We start from the raw sequence: 19,256 nt of genomic DNA on the forward strand, positions 1-19,256 counted from the left end.
TCCCCTCCCATCCCTGAAATCCGGGATCCCTCTTGCCATAGAGCCCTTGTTCTTAACAGCTCATTCCACCTTGGCCCGATATTTGTGTCCCCTCCCTTGTCACCGAGCTCTCCCCTCCTCAGCCTCCAGTTCTCAGCTGCAGCAACACGTCCTCAGGGAGGCATTCCCTGGCCCTCCCTCCGTCCCCGACATCCTTCATCCTTTGTCTCTCTTGTAACTGTTTGGCGCTGCCTGCTTCCTGTGTATAACTTCTTCAGATGTCTGCCTTTCTCACCCTTCTCTACGACCCTGTTAGACAGAAATCGTCTCTGTGTTGTCCTCGTGCGTTCTAAGCACTCAGTTCCCCGACTGACATGTAGTGCCAACTCAATACGTAATTTTTTTTAATGAACAAGAGTGTGTATTTTGGGAATGGATGAACTTCTTTCTATATTCACTCTTGAGACAAACAGTCTTTCATCTGTCAGTCCAATAACCATTGATTGATTGCCTGTTATGTGCCAGCCACCAGGGAAACAAGTATGAATAAGGCCCGTGCCCAGCTTCCAGCAGTGGTTCCTGAATGGGCGTGGCTACCACCCCACCTGGAGTCATTGGAAGTGTGTGGAGGTGCTTTTTGTTGTTGATGGCATCATGACTGGGGACACTTCTGATGTGTAGTGAGCAGAGCCTAAGGTCACTAAATGTTTTCCAGTGCATGGATACACTCCTGCACAAGGAGGGCCACTCAGCCACCCACCTCCACTCACCTGTAGAGACTCCTCAAAAAGTTTACAGTCCAATAGAGAAAAGGGGAACGAAAAAGGGCAGTTTTCTCATTCTATGTGTGATGAGAGACTTTGTAGCAACTCAAGTCCCACTGGAGGAATCAGCATTCCACTTTGGGGTCGATGTAGGGAGGATTGTTTTTGTCCTGTGCCAAAGAAAGTCCTCAATGCTACTAAGGAGCCTGCGATTTAAGTGGAATGATAAAGCCAAAAATTAAAATGCCAAAAGACAAATAGCTTATGATTAAAATGACTATGCCTCATTTTTATGATAAATATTTTTTAAAGGGCTATGTGAAAATGATAGGAAATGGCATTCTGGTTTCTTCTCAATGGGCTTTGAGTACATTACAGCTCTTTGTGAGTGTATGAAAACCTTTATAGAGGGATTGTTACATCTCCAATCTGCTTTTTGGGAGAAAACAGCAAGAGGGAAGAATGTTTCCCCCAACAAGTCCTGTGAGAGGAGGAAGAGCAGGGTGTGGGTTGAACTCGACCAAGGTTCCTTGGTGTCCACACCATTGATGTTTTGGGCAGGAGAGCTGTCTGTTTTGGGGGCTGCCCTGGGCATTGTAGGATGTTGAGCAACATCTCTGACCTCTACCCACTAGAGGCTGGTAGCATCCCCCAAAATGCCTTCAGACATTGTAGGCGGGTTTGCAAAATTGCCCCTAATTGAGAGCCAGTGAACCAGACCATGTTTTCATCCCCCTCAAGCCCTGTGTCAGACATGGTCTGTCAGAATTCAGCCACACTGGCTTTTCAGCTGTGGAGAGACGAAAGTTTAAAAATATCCACCAGCGTGCAATGGACTCTGTCTCTTTGATGGGCAGAGGGGACCTCTGGAAGCCACTGTGATAGAACTGCTTATCTCTTTCCAGAGACAGGGCTTGGCATTTTGTGCTGGCCTCCTGGCACTGTGCTCTTCTTCCTGCTGATTGCTCAAAGGAGAACCTACAGGAGCCTCAGGGATAATGACAATTTCTCTTTTACGTCTGCAGCAGAGCTCCCAGGAGTATGAGCCATGCTGTCACCTGAAGCATCTTTTTAAGCCTCCGGAGAGAGCTGCAGGAAATTACAGTGTGTTGCAAGGAACTCTTTTGCTAGAGAGGGGGAAAAAAAGTCCTCTTCTTAAATTAAAAAAAAAAAAAAGGCAAGATAATTTTGAAGTCAGCTTGATTTAGCTCCCTTTCCCCAGGAAATTTTAGACCAGCTTCAAGGGTGTGTGTCTGGGAGCTGGTTTGTCCAGCATGATTTGTCCATTTTCGGAAGGATGCCACACTTGGATCATTCTTTTCTCCCCTGCTCCACACCTGGGTTCAGTTGCCACCCACTGTCAGCCCCTGGTGTGAAGAACTTACTGTTCATTCCCTCTCAAAGTGGTCTTTACCTAGAGCTTTGAACTTCTCCTTCTGCAGAAGAAAGCTGTTTGGATAAGAAGCAGCATCCATGTTTATATTGGTGGGTACAAAATGTCTTTTCTTCTCTTGCGTCCAGCTTGGAGTATCTACTGCTTCTCCAGTTCCCCAGGAAAGGTTGGCTGTGTGATGGGGAAGATCCAGCTTCAAAGAGCTTTTGAGGGTGCTTGGAGGTTAAAGACCAGCACCCCCCAAAACCAAGTGACCACCAACTTTAACCTCCAACACACAGAAGGATATAGGAAACCAGATGTAGATAATCAGTAGAGAAATTTTTTAAACATGTTTTACAAGTACTATTTTATCTAAGGGGCCTCCCTGATAGCTCAGTTGGTAAAGAATCCGCCTGCAATGCAGGAGACCCCGGTTCAATTCCTGGGGTGGGAAGATCCGCTGGAAGGGATAGGCTACCCACTCCAATATTCTTGGGCTTCCCTTGTGGCTCAGCTGGTAAAGAATCTGCCTGTGATGGGGAAACCTGGATTTGATCCCTGGAGAAGGGAAAGGCTACCTACTCCAGTATTCTGGCCTAGAGAATTCCACAGACTATATATAGTCCATGGGGTCACAAAGAGTCGGACATGACTGAACAACTTTCACTTTTTTTTCATTTTATTTAAGTACCAAAAAATGAAACAATTCCTAATTTTGGTGGTGGTGATCATTTTTTTGTTCCTTGGGTGCTTATTTTTTGCCAGTCGTAGCATATTTCATCTGTGTTCATGCTCAGTCGCTAAGTCACATCTGTTACTTGGTGACCTCATGGACTGTAGCCCACTAGGCTCCTCTGACTATGGGATTTCCCAGCGAGAATATTGGAGTAGGTTGCCATTCTCTTCTCCAGGGATCTTCCTGACCCGGGATCGAACCTACGTCTCTTGCTTTGGCAAGAATGTTCTTTACCACAGAGCCACCAGGGAAACCCAGTGTGTTTCACTTACTCTTTTCCAAAATGGTATGTAGTAGATTGCAATATTATCCCTGTTTTATAGATGAGGACATTGAGGCTTTGTGACTTTAAGGAAGTTGTGCGGGATGCCACAGGTCTTCAGGAGCAGGGATTTAAGTCTCTTTGGAGACTTAGCTCCTAACTGCCATGCCCTGAAATAGTGCTTGCCCATCTTCAGTGAGAGTCAGAATCCCCCAGAGGCCAAGTGAGACTTCAGATTCCCTGACCACACCCTGATTCTGGAGGGGGCCCAAGAACTTGCATCTAGTTCCCAGGTGATGTTGATGCTACCGGTCCAGGGACTGCACTATAAGAACCCCTGTATTACCACATCCCATTGTCTAGAAAATAGTTTAAGCACTGACTTTGAAAACCTTGAATGCCAGTCACTGAGGTTGGAATTGACCACTGACAGGCCAATGCACAGGTAGATAATTGCCACGGTGTATCTAGAGCATCTCTTCTGAGAGCATGGTGTCATGAGACGGAGATAATTGACCTGTTGTAGGTTTTATTCTGGTATTCCCTTGGCTGCCCATTTCCGAGAACACAGCACACTGCATTGTTTAAAAAAATAAAAACGTACCACCATCATCCACTTATACTCATAGGCCCATTTTGAAGTTCAGTAGTTTTCCATTAGAAGGATGACATTTCATTTTCAAACTATACTTGGTTCATTGTCTTTTGACTCAGTGGGACCTAGTATTTTCTGTGTAAACACGTGACCATTATCTTGGAAAATATCATCAAAATGCTAATGCTAAGAAACACATAGAGCAGATTTACTGTGAGGAAAGGTGTGCAAATCTTGCATCAGGGCAAATGTCCTCTTAACTATTTCAACAAAAACTCTTAGGCAATTTTATTAGCAATAACACAAAGTAAAAGGTAAGAAAAGAAACATCCTTTAAAAGTTCCCCAATTATGATCACATTGAAAACCAGGCACTTTGAGGACAAATTTTTTGTGTTTGACTGGTTGAGTTTTGCCTGAAGGCACATTTGAAACCTGAAATAAAGCTGATTTGACTTGTCGATAGTCTGTTCTGAAGCCTTCTGAACTAGTTCACGAGAAAGGCTTTGGCACCTTTACCTTTCTGCCACTTAATAGCAAAGATAACATCCCAGGCGTTAAACGCCGGTAAAATACAGACGATTGTCCTAAGGATGGATTCAGGAAAAACCACCACCCTGAAATTTGCTGTGGTCCTGTTGCTGTGAGCAATGTTATATTATTGTTTGGGACTGAAATCTGCACATATTTCAGAGGAAAATAGAGACTAGTGGTATGTGGGACTCCTTGGGCTCCTTTTTCCAAATGCCTTTGGGACTATCAATTTCCTGGGGGAGAACTTAAAAAAAAAAACAAAAACATTCATTATCTGGTGAGTTCATGAGTGGTGAAACAGCTTTCTTTGCTTATGAGGGGAAATAAACTATCTGCCTGTGCAGGTTAGTGCTTGCAGTGGCTGCTACACCTGTGCAGAAGCTGAATTTTCCAGAACCAAACCAAGGATTCTCTTGTGTGCTTCTATTTCCCAGCAAAGAACTATTTGCTAGAGACCAAGAACGGTCTTTGTGTTTCTCATGAGCTGACTGCTGCCTTGGAATTAGCACAATACCAGGGTAGAGGGAGCCTGCTCTCTGGCTGGCAATAGGCAGGTTATTTCCTCTGAGACCCCTCGAATTAGGAGCAAAGGCAGGTTCTGCAATCAGGAGCACACTGTTGCTCTGAGACTGGTGTCTTCACCTTGTGGCTTCAGCACAACCAAGGAAACGTTCAGGGCTGTTCCCTCGGGAGTGGGGTCCAGAGGGATGCTTCGGAGAATTTTTTTTTCCCTCCTGCATCTCTGGCTGCGGGGAGATATTTATCAGTGCAGGCAGATGCCAAGCAAAAACCCTGTAGTGTAAAGTAAGGTGCTCCCCAAAGCGGATTCGGAGATTGGGACTGGTGTGTGTACGCGCGTGTGTGTGGTGTGTGCAGGACGTGCGAGCCCAGTGCGCTGAGATGCAGCTCTCCTGTTTGCCTGCAAAGAGTCGCTCCACTCCCCCCGCTGCCCAGCGCACTCGGGGAGCGCCAGGGGGAGTCCTCGCTGGTCCGGGCTTCCCGCGCCCCGGGAGCACCGAGGGCTCGCCTGGCGGAGCTTAGCGCAGCTCGCTCGGCGCTGCCAGCAAGCGGGCGGGGTGGACACTGGGCTTCTGTGTGCCCGCCGCAGCCGTTGGCTGGCGGGCGCCCAATCCCGGGGCATGCCGCCCGAGCCTGGCCGGGACGCACCGTGAAAGACCAGTTTGGGGGAAGGCTTGACCTCCGGCGGCCCGCAGAAGCCGGCGTCCGGAGCCCAGGAGGCCGGGCCGCTGCGATCGGGCTTGTTGGGCTGCAGCTGCGGGAGCCCCCAGGGCACCCCCGGGTTCAGCGGGAAGGAGAAGGCATGGCTTCAGTGTTCATGTGCGGAGTGGAGGACCTGCTGTTCAGCGGAAGCCGCTTCGTGTGGAACTTGACCGTGTCCACGCTGCGGAGATGGTACACGGAGAGGCTGCGGGCTTGCCACCAGGTGCTGCGGACGTGGTGCGGGCTGCGGGAAGTGTACCAGGTGAGCCGTGGCGCGCGGCACCCGAGGGCCCTAGCGGGATGCCTGGCGCTCGTGGGAAACCGGTTCCACCTGTATGATTTTATTGTCCCTCTCCCTCCACCGCTTTCTTTTTCAACTCCTAGCCGACTGCTCGACTCTTGGGTCGAAAGCTCAGCCACTGTAGGTAACTGCTTCCTGACAAAGCTTGTGAATTTCCCCCAGTGTGTAAGGGGCACCCTCAGTAAATTACCTTTGCTTTTGCAGACATCTGTTACAGAGTGATGGTGTTTCGGCAGGGCACTTAGCTCAGAAAGCTGTAGTTTTGCAGCAGAGCCTCTTCAGGGAGCAACTTTGACATTCACATGATTCCTTCCTTTTCATTTCATTGGGGGTGAAGGTAGGCATTTCAGGGAGCAAGGATTTCGCACTAGTTTATGGATTCACACTCTTCCCTTTGATTTTGCCTTTCCATCAGGCAGCCTCAGCTTGCAAGGCAGAGCCAGGAAAAGCTGATTCTGTGCTGGCTTTTGGAAGGAAGGACAGCAAATTGTGCACACTTTTGCAGGAGGATGACGGGCTGGGGAGGGGAGTGGTGGCCTGGCTGAGCGTTGGAATGCAAACGTTTGGATTTACTCCCTGTCACACAACACAGCCTCTTTATTTCTCTGCTAGGTCCCGTCCTGCAGGCAAAAAATGCTGCAACTTTGTTCAGTCTTTCTGAGGCTGTAGCTTCCCTTCATTGTTTAAAAACAGTCATTTGTGGATTTAGAAGTCCTGTGCTTTGGCTGTTAATATCATTGAGGTGTTTTTTTAATCGACATTGCGTTTAGGAAGCTTCTACCTGGAGTTTAAAATATAGCACCACGTTTTCTTTCCTGCGATGAAGAATCAGCTTTGTTGCAGATCCTGGATTCTCCCTACTCTGACCATGTTCTCAATGTGGCTCTAATTCATATGTCATTGTATTGAGTGCCATATCTGATCAAGCTGCTAGTGTTGATAAGCCATTTTCTTCCATCAGTCGGGCAAAATGAAAAAGACCAGCACCTGGGATCAAACTGTGGGAACCAGCGTGGCCTTGTATTCCCTGACATCCACAGCATCCTTGTTAAAATGTAAGAAAGGTTTGTGCTTTCCCGACTCTGCTTTGGATAACGTGCCTGAGATGTCTCGCATTTTGAAAGACTCCAGAAGCCAGGTTGAGAACCAGGGCAGCGTGTGGCAGTTTGAGAGGATTATGGGGCTGTGGAGACAGCCCATCTGGTCACATGACACAGATCACCTGGCTCTTTGGAGTCAGAGGTGTGTCTGCCTCTCAGCCTTTTTCTTTGGGGAAATCATTGTTCAGTTTGTTCTGCAGGAGAAGTGACCCTGATACAGTTATGTTTTCACTTTTTAACATGTGAGAAAGTTTCAAAAGGAGAGCACTGGTACTCTGGTTAACCATGCAACCCTTGTGCCCCTCTCCCAAAGACTCCAGGGACTCACAGCTTGCCTCTTCTCCTGGTAGTGAGCCCTTCAAAAATGACAGTTTCAGAAGCCTGAGACTCCACACGTTCTTTATAAAGTTGATCAGTAATTATTTTTAAGCAGAACTGCAACTTGAACCTACTGAACTAAAGGTTTTCTCTTCTATAAAATGGATCGTGACGGAGCCAGTACCCTCTCGTAATGATAAGGAGAAACACGTACAATAATGAAGACCATCTTTGTTGCTGTTCAGTTGCTCTGTCGTGTCCGACTCTTTGCAACCCCACAGATTGCAGCGCACTAGGCTTCCCTGTCCTTCACTCTCTCCCAGAGTTTGTTCAAATTCATGTCTATTGAGTCGGCGATGCTGTTTTACAAGTATTGAGTCTTAAGTAGTCGAAGTTCATGTCTTTGGAAATAATTTTAAAATATTTTAAACTTGAGAGAACTATAGATTTTTAAATTGTACAACATAGTTGTTAGCAAAGAAATTTCCTTTAATGTCTTTCAAATTTGAACAAGAAATATAAATTCTGTAGACCTGAGTGGCCATAAAATAGACTGGTTAATACCTTTTACTCCAAGTTAAGTAGAAATAGGAGCAAATGCTGCCTCCACCTATGTATGGTCATGTGTAAGTTATTTAATCTTATTTAATCTTCAGTTTCATTGTTTATAAAATGGGAAATATAATAGTACAAACCATAGAGGTTGATACAAGAATTAATTGACAGTGCTGAGAGTTTTTAGGACATATTCAGTAAATGTTATCTGCTCTACCAGTTGGGCTATTTTTATTGCAATACAAAAATGAACTCAAAGTAACCTGCAGAACAAACAGTAGGGACTTTTGACACAACTGACAAATCTAGCAGTAGGATAAACTTCAGGTATGGCTTGATCAGGGCACTCTGGTTGTCCTCCATGATTCTTTCAGCCTTACCTTGTTCATGCAATGGCGGGATGTTAGTTGGTTTCCTCCTCGTGATAGCAGATAGCCAAAGTAGTTCCAGGACGTAGGTCCACATATCAACCCATTTAGAAAGAAAGGGAATTTCTCAAAGGCATCAACTATCAAAAAATAATTTCCCAATTTGCACTATGACGAGTCAGTTTAGGGTCTGTTCTCACCCCGACTGCCGTGCACTGATTGGCACAGGGAGTGGAAACATAATTCCTGCATTCTCAAAGGGAATGATATGGCCCCCAACAGGCCAAAATCATTTTCTAGGGATGAGAGGGAGGCAAAAAAAAACAAAAAAACAACTTAATCTTTGTGTATAAAGCATAGATATACATACAATACATGAACAGATATACAGTCTACTTGTGGAATTTGGGGGGTGAGGTGACTAGCAAACAACATAAATATCTTCAAAGGCTCCTTAAGGGAGTGATAATGAACAAGAAGGTTGAGAAACCCTAAATTTCATCGGTTGGCTTAGGCCACTGGGGTTGCCGCATCATTTCTGAAGCCAAGAGTGAAGTTGGCCCCAGCCAGATGACAGAGCTACCAGACAGTGTCGGGGGGAGTGGAGGGATGCAGTCAGTGTCCACTGTACCTGCATTACCAGAATCTCAAATCTAGAGCTCTTTAAATAAAATGATTATTTTTCAAGATAAGTACAAACACGGATGCACAAATATATTTGTAAGTATCTTGCGACAATAATTTATTCAAGTTATGGGGGTAGGAGGCCCATCATTAGAATACTTGTATTGCTCTCCCATAATTATAAATTCTAAAACTCATAGGGGAATGCTCTATTGTACTACTCATGTTTCTGGCATGTGAACTTAAAACACCATAGGGTTACATATTTTATTGAACCCATTTTTTCTTTTTTCTTAAGTGTCGGTTTGGTTGCTTCTAGTCTCAGTAGTCTTGTTTGTAAGAAAATTGAGGATTCAGTCACTGGAGAGTGAGGGTGGGGCAGGACAGATCCATTACACGAAATACCTGGCAGTCCCCGGGGGGTGTTTTGTTTATTCATATACTATAAGTGAAATAAGATCTCTACCTATTTGTAAGGAACTTGGCAACCACATCATTGCCTGGCCAGCACAGCCGGGAAGGCATAATTTCTTTGGAATTGAATACTTCCTCCACTCCTAGATATTGGAGAGGCTAGAGACTTAATTTGCCAGAAACCATGAATAATAAAGATACTAGCTACAAGGCATTTCTGTAGTCATGCAACTAAATAAAAAGCAGACTGAGGTTGCACCAAGGCTGCCTTTTAACAAAGACTTGCTTGATGAGTAAAGATTTGAATTTGGTCGACATAGCAGACATGGGACATTCACTCTTCCATTTAGGGCTGAGTATTAAAAGCTGATATATCTCTCTTGTTTTATCTTGCCCAGATGGGTTGCAGTATCACAATTAATTAGGCTTAACAAACAGTTGAGGCAGAAAATGATGGGAGAGTGTCGTTGAAAAAGGATCAACACTCTCTGCTTTTTATTAAGTGTGACGTGTTCTAACAAAGCCCTCAGTTTGTTACTTGGGATATGTTTTCCTTTCATCTCCAATGTCTCAAAGGTAGAATTTCTTGCAAACCCTGAATGGAGTCATTTGCCTCCAGGAGGAGGCACTTTGGACAGAATCTAGGGTACTTCAGTGACCATAACAGACTGGATTAGCTCCCTGGGGCAGACAGCTGGCAGTGATGGACAGCAGGCATGCCAGATCACGGCAGAGGCTGTGGGCTCCAACTTGAGCAAATCTGACCTTGAGTGGATTGCTTTTTCTCTCTGAGCCCCATTTCCTCCTGAGTAAGAGAGGAGAACTGAAGCCTTGGCATTCTGGATAGTGTGAAAAATTCATGAGATAATGTGTGTAACACTGAATGCCTTGAGTGGCACAAGGACATAAATAAACGTTAGCTCTCAGGTACATAAAGAACTGAATACCAGACCCGAAGAAGGTATCTGATAAAGGATTGCTTAGGGTTTTAATTGTTGTTTTTATAAGTGAGACTGATTCTCTGGAAACTGAATTTCCATCTTTATATGCAAAAATGTTCAGCAAGAGAGACTATGGAATCTCCCACACAGTCAATGTAGGGTGGACCTTGGGTATCTGGGCTTGTGTTCCACACAGTAGATGCACATTTTTTGACGGCCCGTACAAAAATCTAGGAGGTCGCAGGCAGCTAGCGATAGGGTCTCTGAAGAGATAATCTCTTTATATTCCAAGACTCTGTTGACCCATAAATCAGTAACACCTGAACTTTGCATCCCGCCATATTGGTTATGGAAGACCAAGTCTCCAAATGGCAGTTGTTCATTGAGCTTTCAGTGACCTGTGTACGTTTCAAACCATACATCCTTTGCTTGGCCCCACCTTCCACTCTCCAGAGCCCCCGGAATTACAGAGGGCAGAAGCGGGGCTGACAAATTACAACCCACAGGGGAAGACTGGCCTGCCTCCTGTTTTTGTAAATAAAATTTTATTGGCTTGCTGCTAAGTCACTGCAGTCGTGTCCAACTCTGTGCGACCCCATAGACGGCAGCCACCAGGTTCCCCCATCCCTGGGATTCTCCAGGCAAGAACACTGGAGTGGGTTGCCATTTCCTTCTCCGATGCAGGAAAGTGAAAAGTGAAAGTGAAGTCGCTCAGTTGTGTCCGACTCTTCGAGACCCCATGGACTGCAGCCTACCAGGCTCTTCCATCCATGGGATTTTCCAGGCAAGAGTACTGGAGTGGGTGCCACAACCCTACTCATTTATTTACATGTTGTCCATGGCTTCTTTGAAAAACAATGGCAGAACCAAATTGTTGTAACTCAACTAGTTCCAGTTGAATAGTTGATACAAAGAATGTATCAGCCACAAAGCTGAAAATATTTACTATTAGGTTTTTTAAAATGGAGAAAGTTTGCCAATCCTCAGACTAGAAAAAACAATATATTGGGCAGAGAGAGGAAGAAAAGTTTAGAATTTAATCATAGAGAAATAGAACTTGAAGGAATATGGAAGAATTTTCTCATAAAAAACCTAGTCTCTAGGAAATTAATAAACAAATATTCAGGATCAGTGTTCAGTCTGCCTTTGCTAGGTCCTTCACTGTAGAACATGGTTGGAGTTACAGATTGATTCATTCATTTGTCCATATGTTCATACCTAAAATAATTATCAGGTGCTTACTATGTCCCAGTTCCTGTGCCGAGGTGTTAGTAAGACAAAGTCAAGTAGATTGTCTCCTGTGTTCAAGGAGTCTGTTGTCAAGTAGGGGAGACATTTAAGAAAATGAAACTCTGTGGAAGGGTTTTACCTGGGTCCTTCAAGTGCTTTGGGAGTTTTAATCAGACAGGAGTAAAGCGAATGGGGAGGGATAATGGAAGCCAAGGAGACTTCCTACAGGAAGCGATTCTCAAGCTGAAGTTGAAAGGACAAGTTGGAGTTAGGTGGAGAAAGGCAGATGGGCAGGCATTTCAGGCCGTTTCAGTGGGGAAACAAGCTCTAGGGTAGGGGGATGGTTATAACGAGTTTTTAAGGTTGATGAGGAAAGAGGGGCTTCCCAGGTGGCACTAGTGATAAAGAACCCACCTACCAATACAGGAGACATAAGAGGCACGGGTTCGATCCCTGATTCGGGAAGATCCCCTGGAGGAGGGCATGGCAACCACCTCCAGTATTCTTCCCTGGAGAATCCCATGGACAGAGGAGCCTGGTGGGCTACGGTCCATAGAGTTGCAAAGAGTTGGACACAACTGAAGCAACTTAGCACACATGCACGGGGAAAGAGAGAGGGAGACAAAGTCAGAGACAGGGTTTCATTGGGGATAACATCCAAATTTGAATGGTCTTTTATTTTAAGATTAGGATGTGATGTTTTTCTTCAGAACTTTGAGGGCAGGAGACAGGTTAAGTTAGAACTGTCCCTCGCAGGAGTGAGGCTGATAGATGCAAAGGGTGGGGGCATAGTGGAAGCAGGAAAGGAGGGGACCTTAGGAGGCTGTTGCAATGATGTATGTGTGTTGCTCAGAATAGGGTAGGTTTTACTATGGCAACAAACAGTCCCAACATCCTAATGGCTTAAAGAAATAAGTTTATTTTCGGTTCAGACTACCTGTCCAATTGCAGGTTGGCTGGAAGCTGTGCTCATCACTGTCACTCAGGTTCACAGAATGTTCCTGAACATTGCCAGTTGCCATAATAGAGAGTGAAGAGCCCTTCAGGGCTTTGCACTGGCAATTCAGTGCTTGGTCTCTAAGTAACTCATGTCACTTGTTTCAAGTCATTGGTCACATCACTCACTCGACCACAAGGTCCAGGGAAAGCAGTCCTTCCACTGAACAGCATGAATGTTCGTGCAGATTTGGTTCCTTAAGAAGCAGACTCTGAAACAGAGATTAACAAGCAGGAAGTTTACTAGAGAGTGCTCTGAGGATCTCTACTGTAGAGAGAATAGAAAGAAGTAGGATTGAACAGAGGGAGAAACTGAGTTACAGTTCAGGCTTAACAAAGACTTCAGCTGACCCCACCAGTGGCTCTGAACCTAAGAGTTGTCTCCAGTTGGAACAAGAGGTCTGGGTGTCCCCACCCCACCTTCATCACCCCATCATTGGAGATGGGCTGCCCTTGAGTCAGTGGTGTGTTCTTGAAGTAGACTTCTCTCTTTAATTCCTTAAATAAAATCTGAGATGACAGCTCAAAAATCTCTAGGCAGCTGATGGAATAAGTCTGGGCAGCTCATCACACAGCATATTATGCAAATGTCTGCCCGACAGGTGCTAGGGTCAAAACCTGAACTGTGGCAGGGCCAGTGGGAAGGAAGTAAAGTAAAGGGATTGCATTGATGTGAAGGATGAAGAATCGAGCTTTAAAACATGGTAGTCTCCCAACTGGCTCTTATGCTCTGTTGAATGAATTGTGCAACCATGGAATTAGTTAATAGTAGCAACACATACAGAAAGAAGGGAAAACTTGGTTGATAAAGGAAATATGAGTCTACTTACCACTGAGGAAATCGTCTTCTGTATTTTCAGGTAACCACAGACTAGGATTTTATGGGAAATTGGGATGCCAAAAATTGATAAGAAAACTATCTTAATATTTGAGCCCATTGTTTAGCATAAATAAATTTCTAAAGGACCGTATGATTCAAGATCAGCACAACCAGTCGCAGGATCTTTAAAAAGCACTTTTGAACCCGTGTTGTACAGTCTGTAAAACATCAAGTTAAGAATAGACTCTCTTGCCCTTTTCAGGTTGGTGTTTGTTTTTCTCCTTCCATCTTTCCCTGGTGGAGCTGCAGCATAAAATAACTTCCTGTTCGTCCCCTACTTATGTTTCTTCTGAACATTATGTTTGGGATGTCCAGTTTGGTTGTGGAAAAGTGTGAATGACTCAAATGGGATAAAAAAATTGAAATTAAAATCCATAAGTAATTATATATGTGTGTGTGCATATACATACCTAAAAGATAAAAATTCTGACATTCGTGAAATTAACTTTAGCCATGAGAGAAGCTGGTCAATATGGTAAATTAAATAGAACCATTTCCTCCTATTATCCTAATCATTTTTAGTTTCTTGAATTTTGTGTGTGGGCAAAGCTCATTGCTTAAATAATTATTTTCTCCTTAACTAGCGTTTTTATATAGTCTTACTGCCTTGACATATAGCTGCTAATTATTAAGCAGCTACTATGTGCTCTGCCTTGTGCTTGGTACTTTACATGTATTATCTTTTTTTAAAGAAATATATCTTTGGGGAAATATTTCAATATACAAAAGTATAAGTGATAATATAGGTAAAAACCCACATACCCACCACTTAGTTTTAAGGCATCTTAATATTTTACCATGTTTTCTCTCGATACTTTTTTTTGTAATATGATAAAAATTTACAGAATCAGTTGAAACCATGTTTTTACCTCTCCTTTCTCCCTAAAAATAGTCCTATTCTGAATTTCATGGTTTTCATTCCCAGGCACATCTTTCTCATTTTGCCGCCTATATTTATATCTATAAACAATATATATTATTTTTGTGTTTGTAAAATTTAAATAAGGATGTGTCATTCTGCTACCTTATTTTTCTCTCAACAGGCTTTTGGGACTTGTCTTTAAATTCATTTTAACTCTTATATACCATTACGTTAAACATACCAACCTCTTGTTGATGGACATTTAGGTTGTTGGCAGAGTTTTAGTGTCCCCAACATACTACACTGAAAAGGTTGTGTTTGTCTTTTTGTGCTTGTGAGCGAGAGCTTCTCCAGAGTATGTACTAAAAGGGAGACTTACTAGGTTTTTGGCTTTAATAGATGTTGTGCCTTATCTCTGTCCTTACAATCACTCTTCAAGATGATATCATGAATCCCACCTCATTGGTTTTATATACTTATTAGCTAATAAGACATTGTGCTGAAGTTTGAACCGAGCTCTAAAGCTCATGAATGATATCATGATTCAGCACCATGTCTTATTAGCTAGTAAGTATATAAAACACTTAGCCTTTTGCCCCTGACTTGCAGCTTTATTAAAAAGATATATAAATTATATATCTCATTTATTCACTTATTTGCTCAACAAACATTGGTGAAAACATAGCTGAGTGCTTAAAAATGAAATGTGTAAACTTCTTGAATTCAAATCCTAACTTCCCTTTTGTTAGCTATGTGAGTTCTCAGAGATTGTTCTCATTAACTTTTTTCTAGGACTTCTCTGACAGTCCAGTGTTTGGGACTTTGCCTTCCAATATAGGAGGTGCAGGTTAAAACCCTGGTTTGGGAACTAAGATCCCACATGCCTTGGTGAGCAAAAAAACCAGAACATAAAAAGCAGACGCAATGCTGTAGCAAATTCAATAAAGACTAAACTACATCTAAAAAATATTTTTTAAAACTTTTTTCTGCTGTAAAATATGGTTAATTATAGTGCCTCCCTTAAAGAGTTATGCTCCCAGGATTGTTATAAAAATAAAATGCATTAATATTTGAAAGCATTAAAACAGTATTGGATGTATTCATGGATGGATAGATGGACAGTGGATGGACAAGGAGATGGATGGACAGACAGATGGGCAGGTGCTTGGGTGGATGGACAAATGGTTGGACTGAACTGATGATTGGGTGGATAGATGAATGGATGGATGGATAAAAGAATGGATGGACAGACAGATGGGAAGATGGTTGAATGGCTAGATAAACAGATGAACTAATGGTTGGATGGATGGATGAATCTCTCACAATTACCTTCATATGTGCAGTCCTCACCATCTTATGCATATTCATAACCTTTGGAACTTTTAAAATCTGCAGAAGCCTTGGCTCCAGCATCCTCTCTCCTCTCCAGATTAAGAACTATAGTCTAATGTAGCACGTAGGAAAGGGGCCCACTGACCACTGCACAGAGATCCTGTGCTCACATGGTTTCATGGCACAGCATTTTATCAGAGACTCTGTCTTCCTAATGCTGTTGTCTTCTTCGTTTATTCTTTGAAGGCAAAGATTCTCATAAATGTTTAATTGTTTCCTTTTTTTCTCCAAGATGAAGGCATTAAACTTTCTCTCTCTCAACCCTGAACCCTACTCTGGTATGACCGAGAGCCCTAGATTCTCATGTATAAAGGCTCTGGGGCCCCACTTACTGACGGCATTCTCATCTGTGTAAGTGCTCTTCTGATGTGACTCTTAAATTTCCAACTGCTTAGGAGACCGCTATTACAGGCATCATGCTATGCTTGGGTAAAGTAGCCAGCAAACATTTTTACAGGAATTAGTTAGTCTCATTAAAATGTGATTAGATGCCTATTAGCTAAAAGAGAAAAGAGAGAAATAAAAGGGCTTTAGTCAGCTGGGCCTGGGTTACAAATCAAGGTTCATCACTTACCTGCTGTGTAACCTTGAGCCAAGTGACTTCATTGCTCTGAACTTGTTTCTTATACAAAAGATAAAATAAGATGTACATTTTAAGTTTGATATAAAAGTGTAACATGGATTCAGAAAAGGTAGCTTTTCCAATGTAAATGTTTGGATGCCTTACAAAGTTGATCCTAAAGCCTGAAATTATCATGCTAGTCATGAATAGTGCAAACTGTGATCAGGAATTAAGCCCAAATGCCCACATATACTAGCTGTATGTCATGAGCAAGTTACATGCTCTCTTCATGCCCCCTTTCCTCACCTATGTGATGGGGATGGTATTATAATAGTGCCTGCCTCTTGGGATTGTTGAGGGGACAACACAAGATTACATAATAAAGGTCTCTCTGGGGTACCTGGCTCAAAATCAGCAGTTAAGGAGTGTCATTTCTACTTAATGAACATTTTATATGTTGTCAGACATAGCGCTAAGCATTTGGCCACGCTGCACATCTTGCAGGATCTTACTTCCCTGACCAGGGATCAAACCCAGCACCTCGGCAGGGAAAGCACCATATTCTAACCACTGGACCACTGGGAAATTCCCTAAGCATTTCATATTTACCATTTCATTTAATTCTCCTAACAATGACATGAAGTAGGCACTATAAAACCCACTTGGCAGACATAAATATTGTTTAGCATGTTAAGTCACTTAGCCAAGAGCAGAGATGGAGGATTCAGATCTGTCTAAATCCATCCCTCAGCCACTGCATGGAATGGGCATGGTTTGCAAACCATTCAGCCTCTTCCTTTTCCACGTGTGCCTTCATTGAGTCCTTTCTAGCACTTTTCCGGCCTCTAATCTCTGCCTCTACCCAACCCTGTAGTCATAGCAGGTATTAATAAACCCATTGAGACTGAATGACTAATGCCATTTTCCCTTTACAGTCTACTCCCAGCCCAGCCTCCAGAGTGGTTTTGTTAAATGTTAAGTCAGATCATGTCATCCATCGTCTTGTTCAGAACCCTGTAATGACTAACAACTCAGAAAAAGCCAGTCTCACTTTTAACCTACCAGGTGCTGCATAATGGATACCTTCTTCTCTAGTGTCCTCCACCAACCACCCGCAGCAGACACACTCAACTTCTGGTCTTTTTATTATTACTAATGTTAGCATTATATTCACTGTATTTGTGTATGCATGTGTATTCTAGTTAATAGTTGACATATAACATTATATTTGTTTCAAGTGTACAGCATAATGATTCAGTATTTATATATATTGTGAAATGGTCACCACAATAAGTCTAGTTAACTTCCATCGCCACACATAGTTACAGATTTTTTATTCCTATAATGATAGCCTTTAAGAGCTACTGTCTTAGCAACTTTCAAACATACAATACAATATTATTAACTATAGTGCCACGTGGTACATTACATCCCTTGACTTATTTATTTTAGAAAGTGTATGCCTTTTGATCCCCTTCACCCGTTTCACCCACCCTCCAAGCCCTGCCTTTGCATGTGTGTTCAGTCGTGTCCGACTCTTTGCAACCCCATGGACTGCAGTCTGCCAGGCTCATCTGTCCATGGAATTTTTCAGGCAAACTACTGGGGTGAGTTGCCATTTCCTACTCTAGGGGATCTTCCCACCCCCAGGGTCAAACCCGCATCTCCTGGGTCTCCTGCATTGGCAGGCAGACTCTTTATCACTGAGCCACCTGGGAAGCCCACCTCTGGCCAACCACCAATTTGTGTCTGTGAGCTGCCTCGACCTCTGGTCTCAACTTGAGATGTTCTTTCTCTCTGTAAGTCTTCTCCAGCAACATGGACCTCTTTGCTGTTCCTTCAGCCCTGCCAACACATTCCATCCTCAGAGCCTTTGCCCTTGGCGTTTTCTCTGCCTGGAACTTTGTCACCCAGAGGGTCACAAGACATGCTTCCCCCTTTATTTCCTGCAGATCTTTCTTCAGATGCCACCCAACCAGTGAGGCCACCCCGGGCTGTTCTCTTATTCTGTTTTATTCTTCTTTGTAACCCTATCACCACCTGACGTTAGGAAATCTATTTGCTTAGGTGCTTACTGTGTTTCCCCAACCAGAATGTTAGCTGATGAGGTGGAGAAACTTTGCTTTGTTCACTGCAGTGTCCTCAGCTCCTGAAACATAATATTCCTTCAGAAATAGTTCTTGACTAAATGAACAAACTGGCTCAGTCAGTAGGGCATGAGAATCTTAATCTCAAGGTCGTGGGTTCGAGCCCCACGTTCAGTGAAATTTTGGGCTTCACTGGTAGCTCAGACGGTAAAGAATCTGCCTGCAATGCGGGAAACCTGGGTTCGATCCCTGGGTTGGAAGTTCCCCTGGAGGAGGGCCTGGCAACCCACTCCAGTATTCTTGCCTGGAGAATCCCATGGACAGAGGAGCCTGGAGGGTTGCAAAGAGTCCGACATGCTAAGCGCAGCACAAATGAACAAAGGGATCTGCTTTACATTTTAAGAAACTTGCTGTAGCCACTGTGGCGGGGAAGGGTGGGGAATGGTAAGAGCAGTCAGGAGGCCGTTTCTGATGCCCAGCCGAGGGACAGTGTACTGGGGTGGGCTGGAATGGTGGCCGCACGTGCTATAGGAAGAAGCTAGGAATTTGGAGCAGGAGGCTGCTGCACGAAGGGGACTCTGTCCAACGAGAATGTTTACAGTCTATGAAGTTTTGGAAACATCAAGGACGAGGCCGTGTGTGTTGAAATGGATTTGTGTCTGTGTGTGTTTACTCTTTTTCATTATGGAAAATAGCCCCAAGCCAGTGTAAGCTGATTGAGAGTAGTTCTCTGAAAGTCATTCCGTTAAGGAAACAGAGGGCAGAGAGCAGAGCGAGATGTTTCCTCCCACCCCTGTAAAACAGGGTCAGTCAGGGACCCCGGCTTCTGTGTTCAACCAGCTGCAAGTCCCCGCCCGTGCCCAGCCCAGGGTGTGGAAGCTGGCAGTTTCTGCAGTTCTCGTCAGCGCTGACTGTCAAGTGATCTCTGTTTCCTGTGCCCGGCCCTGTGGTTAAGCTCTGGAAGGTGCCCTCTTTGGCCTGACCGATGCTGACAAACGTTTCAGACCCCTGGCTTTCTCTTCGTAGCACTCTGTGGAAGTTGATTATCATTCTGACCCTGGCCCAGATCATTCCCATCCCCTGGAAATAAGAATGGATGGACCCTTTGGATTTGCCTGGATTCCTGGGAGGAAAAAAAACTCTTTCTGCTCTTCATTAGTG

The 19,256-nt window shown here is 44.0% G+C and overlaps 1 protein-coding gene across 2 annotated transcripts in view; it reads left to right on the forward strand.

Annotated features, from left to right (window-relative positions):
* The first annotated feature begins 5,291 nt into the window (after window positions 1-5,291).
* The window catches only part of FRMD4B (FERM domain containing 4B), a 193,989-nt gene continuing 180,024 nt past the window's right edge, over window positions 5,292-19,256 (forward strand). Inside the window, exon 1 of one of the 2 annotated variants that reach the window (XM_055557789.1) lies at window positions 5,292-5,727. In XM_055557789.1, coding sequence (XP_055413764.1) covers window positions 5,566-5,727 — 162 coding nt within the window. In that variant the 5' untranslated portion in view covers window positions 5,292-5,565. The remainder of the gene's footprint in view (window positions 5,728-19,256) is intronic. The other variant, XM_055557788.1, reaches the window with a different exon arrangement.

Source organism: Bubalus kerabau, chromosome 20 (assembly GCF_029407905.1).
Source record: "Bubalus kerabau isolate K-KA32 ecotype Philippines breed swamp buffalo chromosome 20, PCC_UOA_SB_1v2, whole genome shotgun sequence".
NCBI lineage: Eukaryota > Metazoa > Chordata > Mammalia > Artiodactyla > Bovidae > Bubalus > Bubalus kerabau.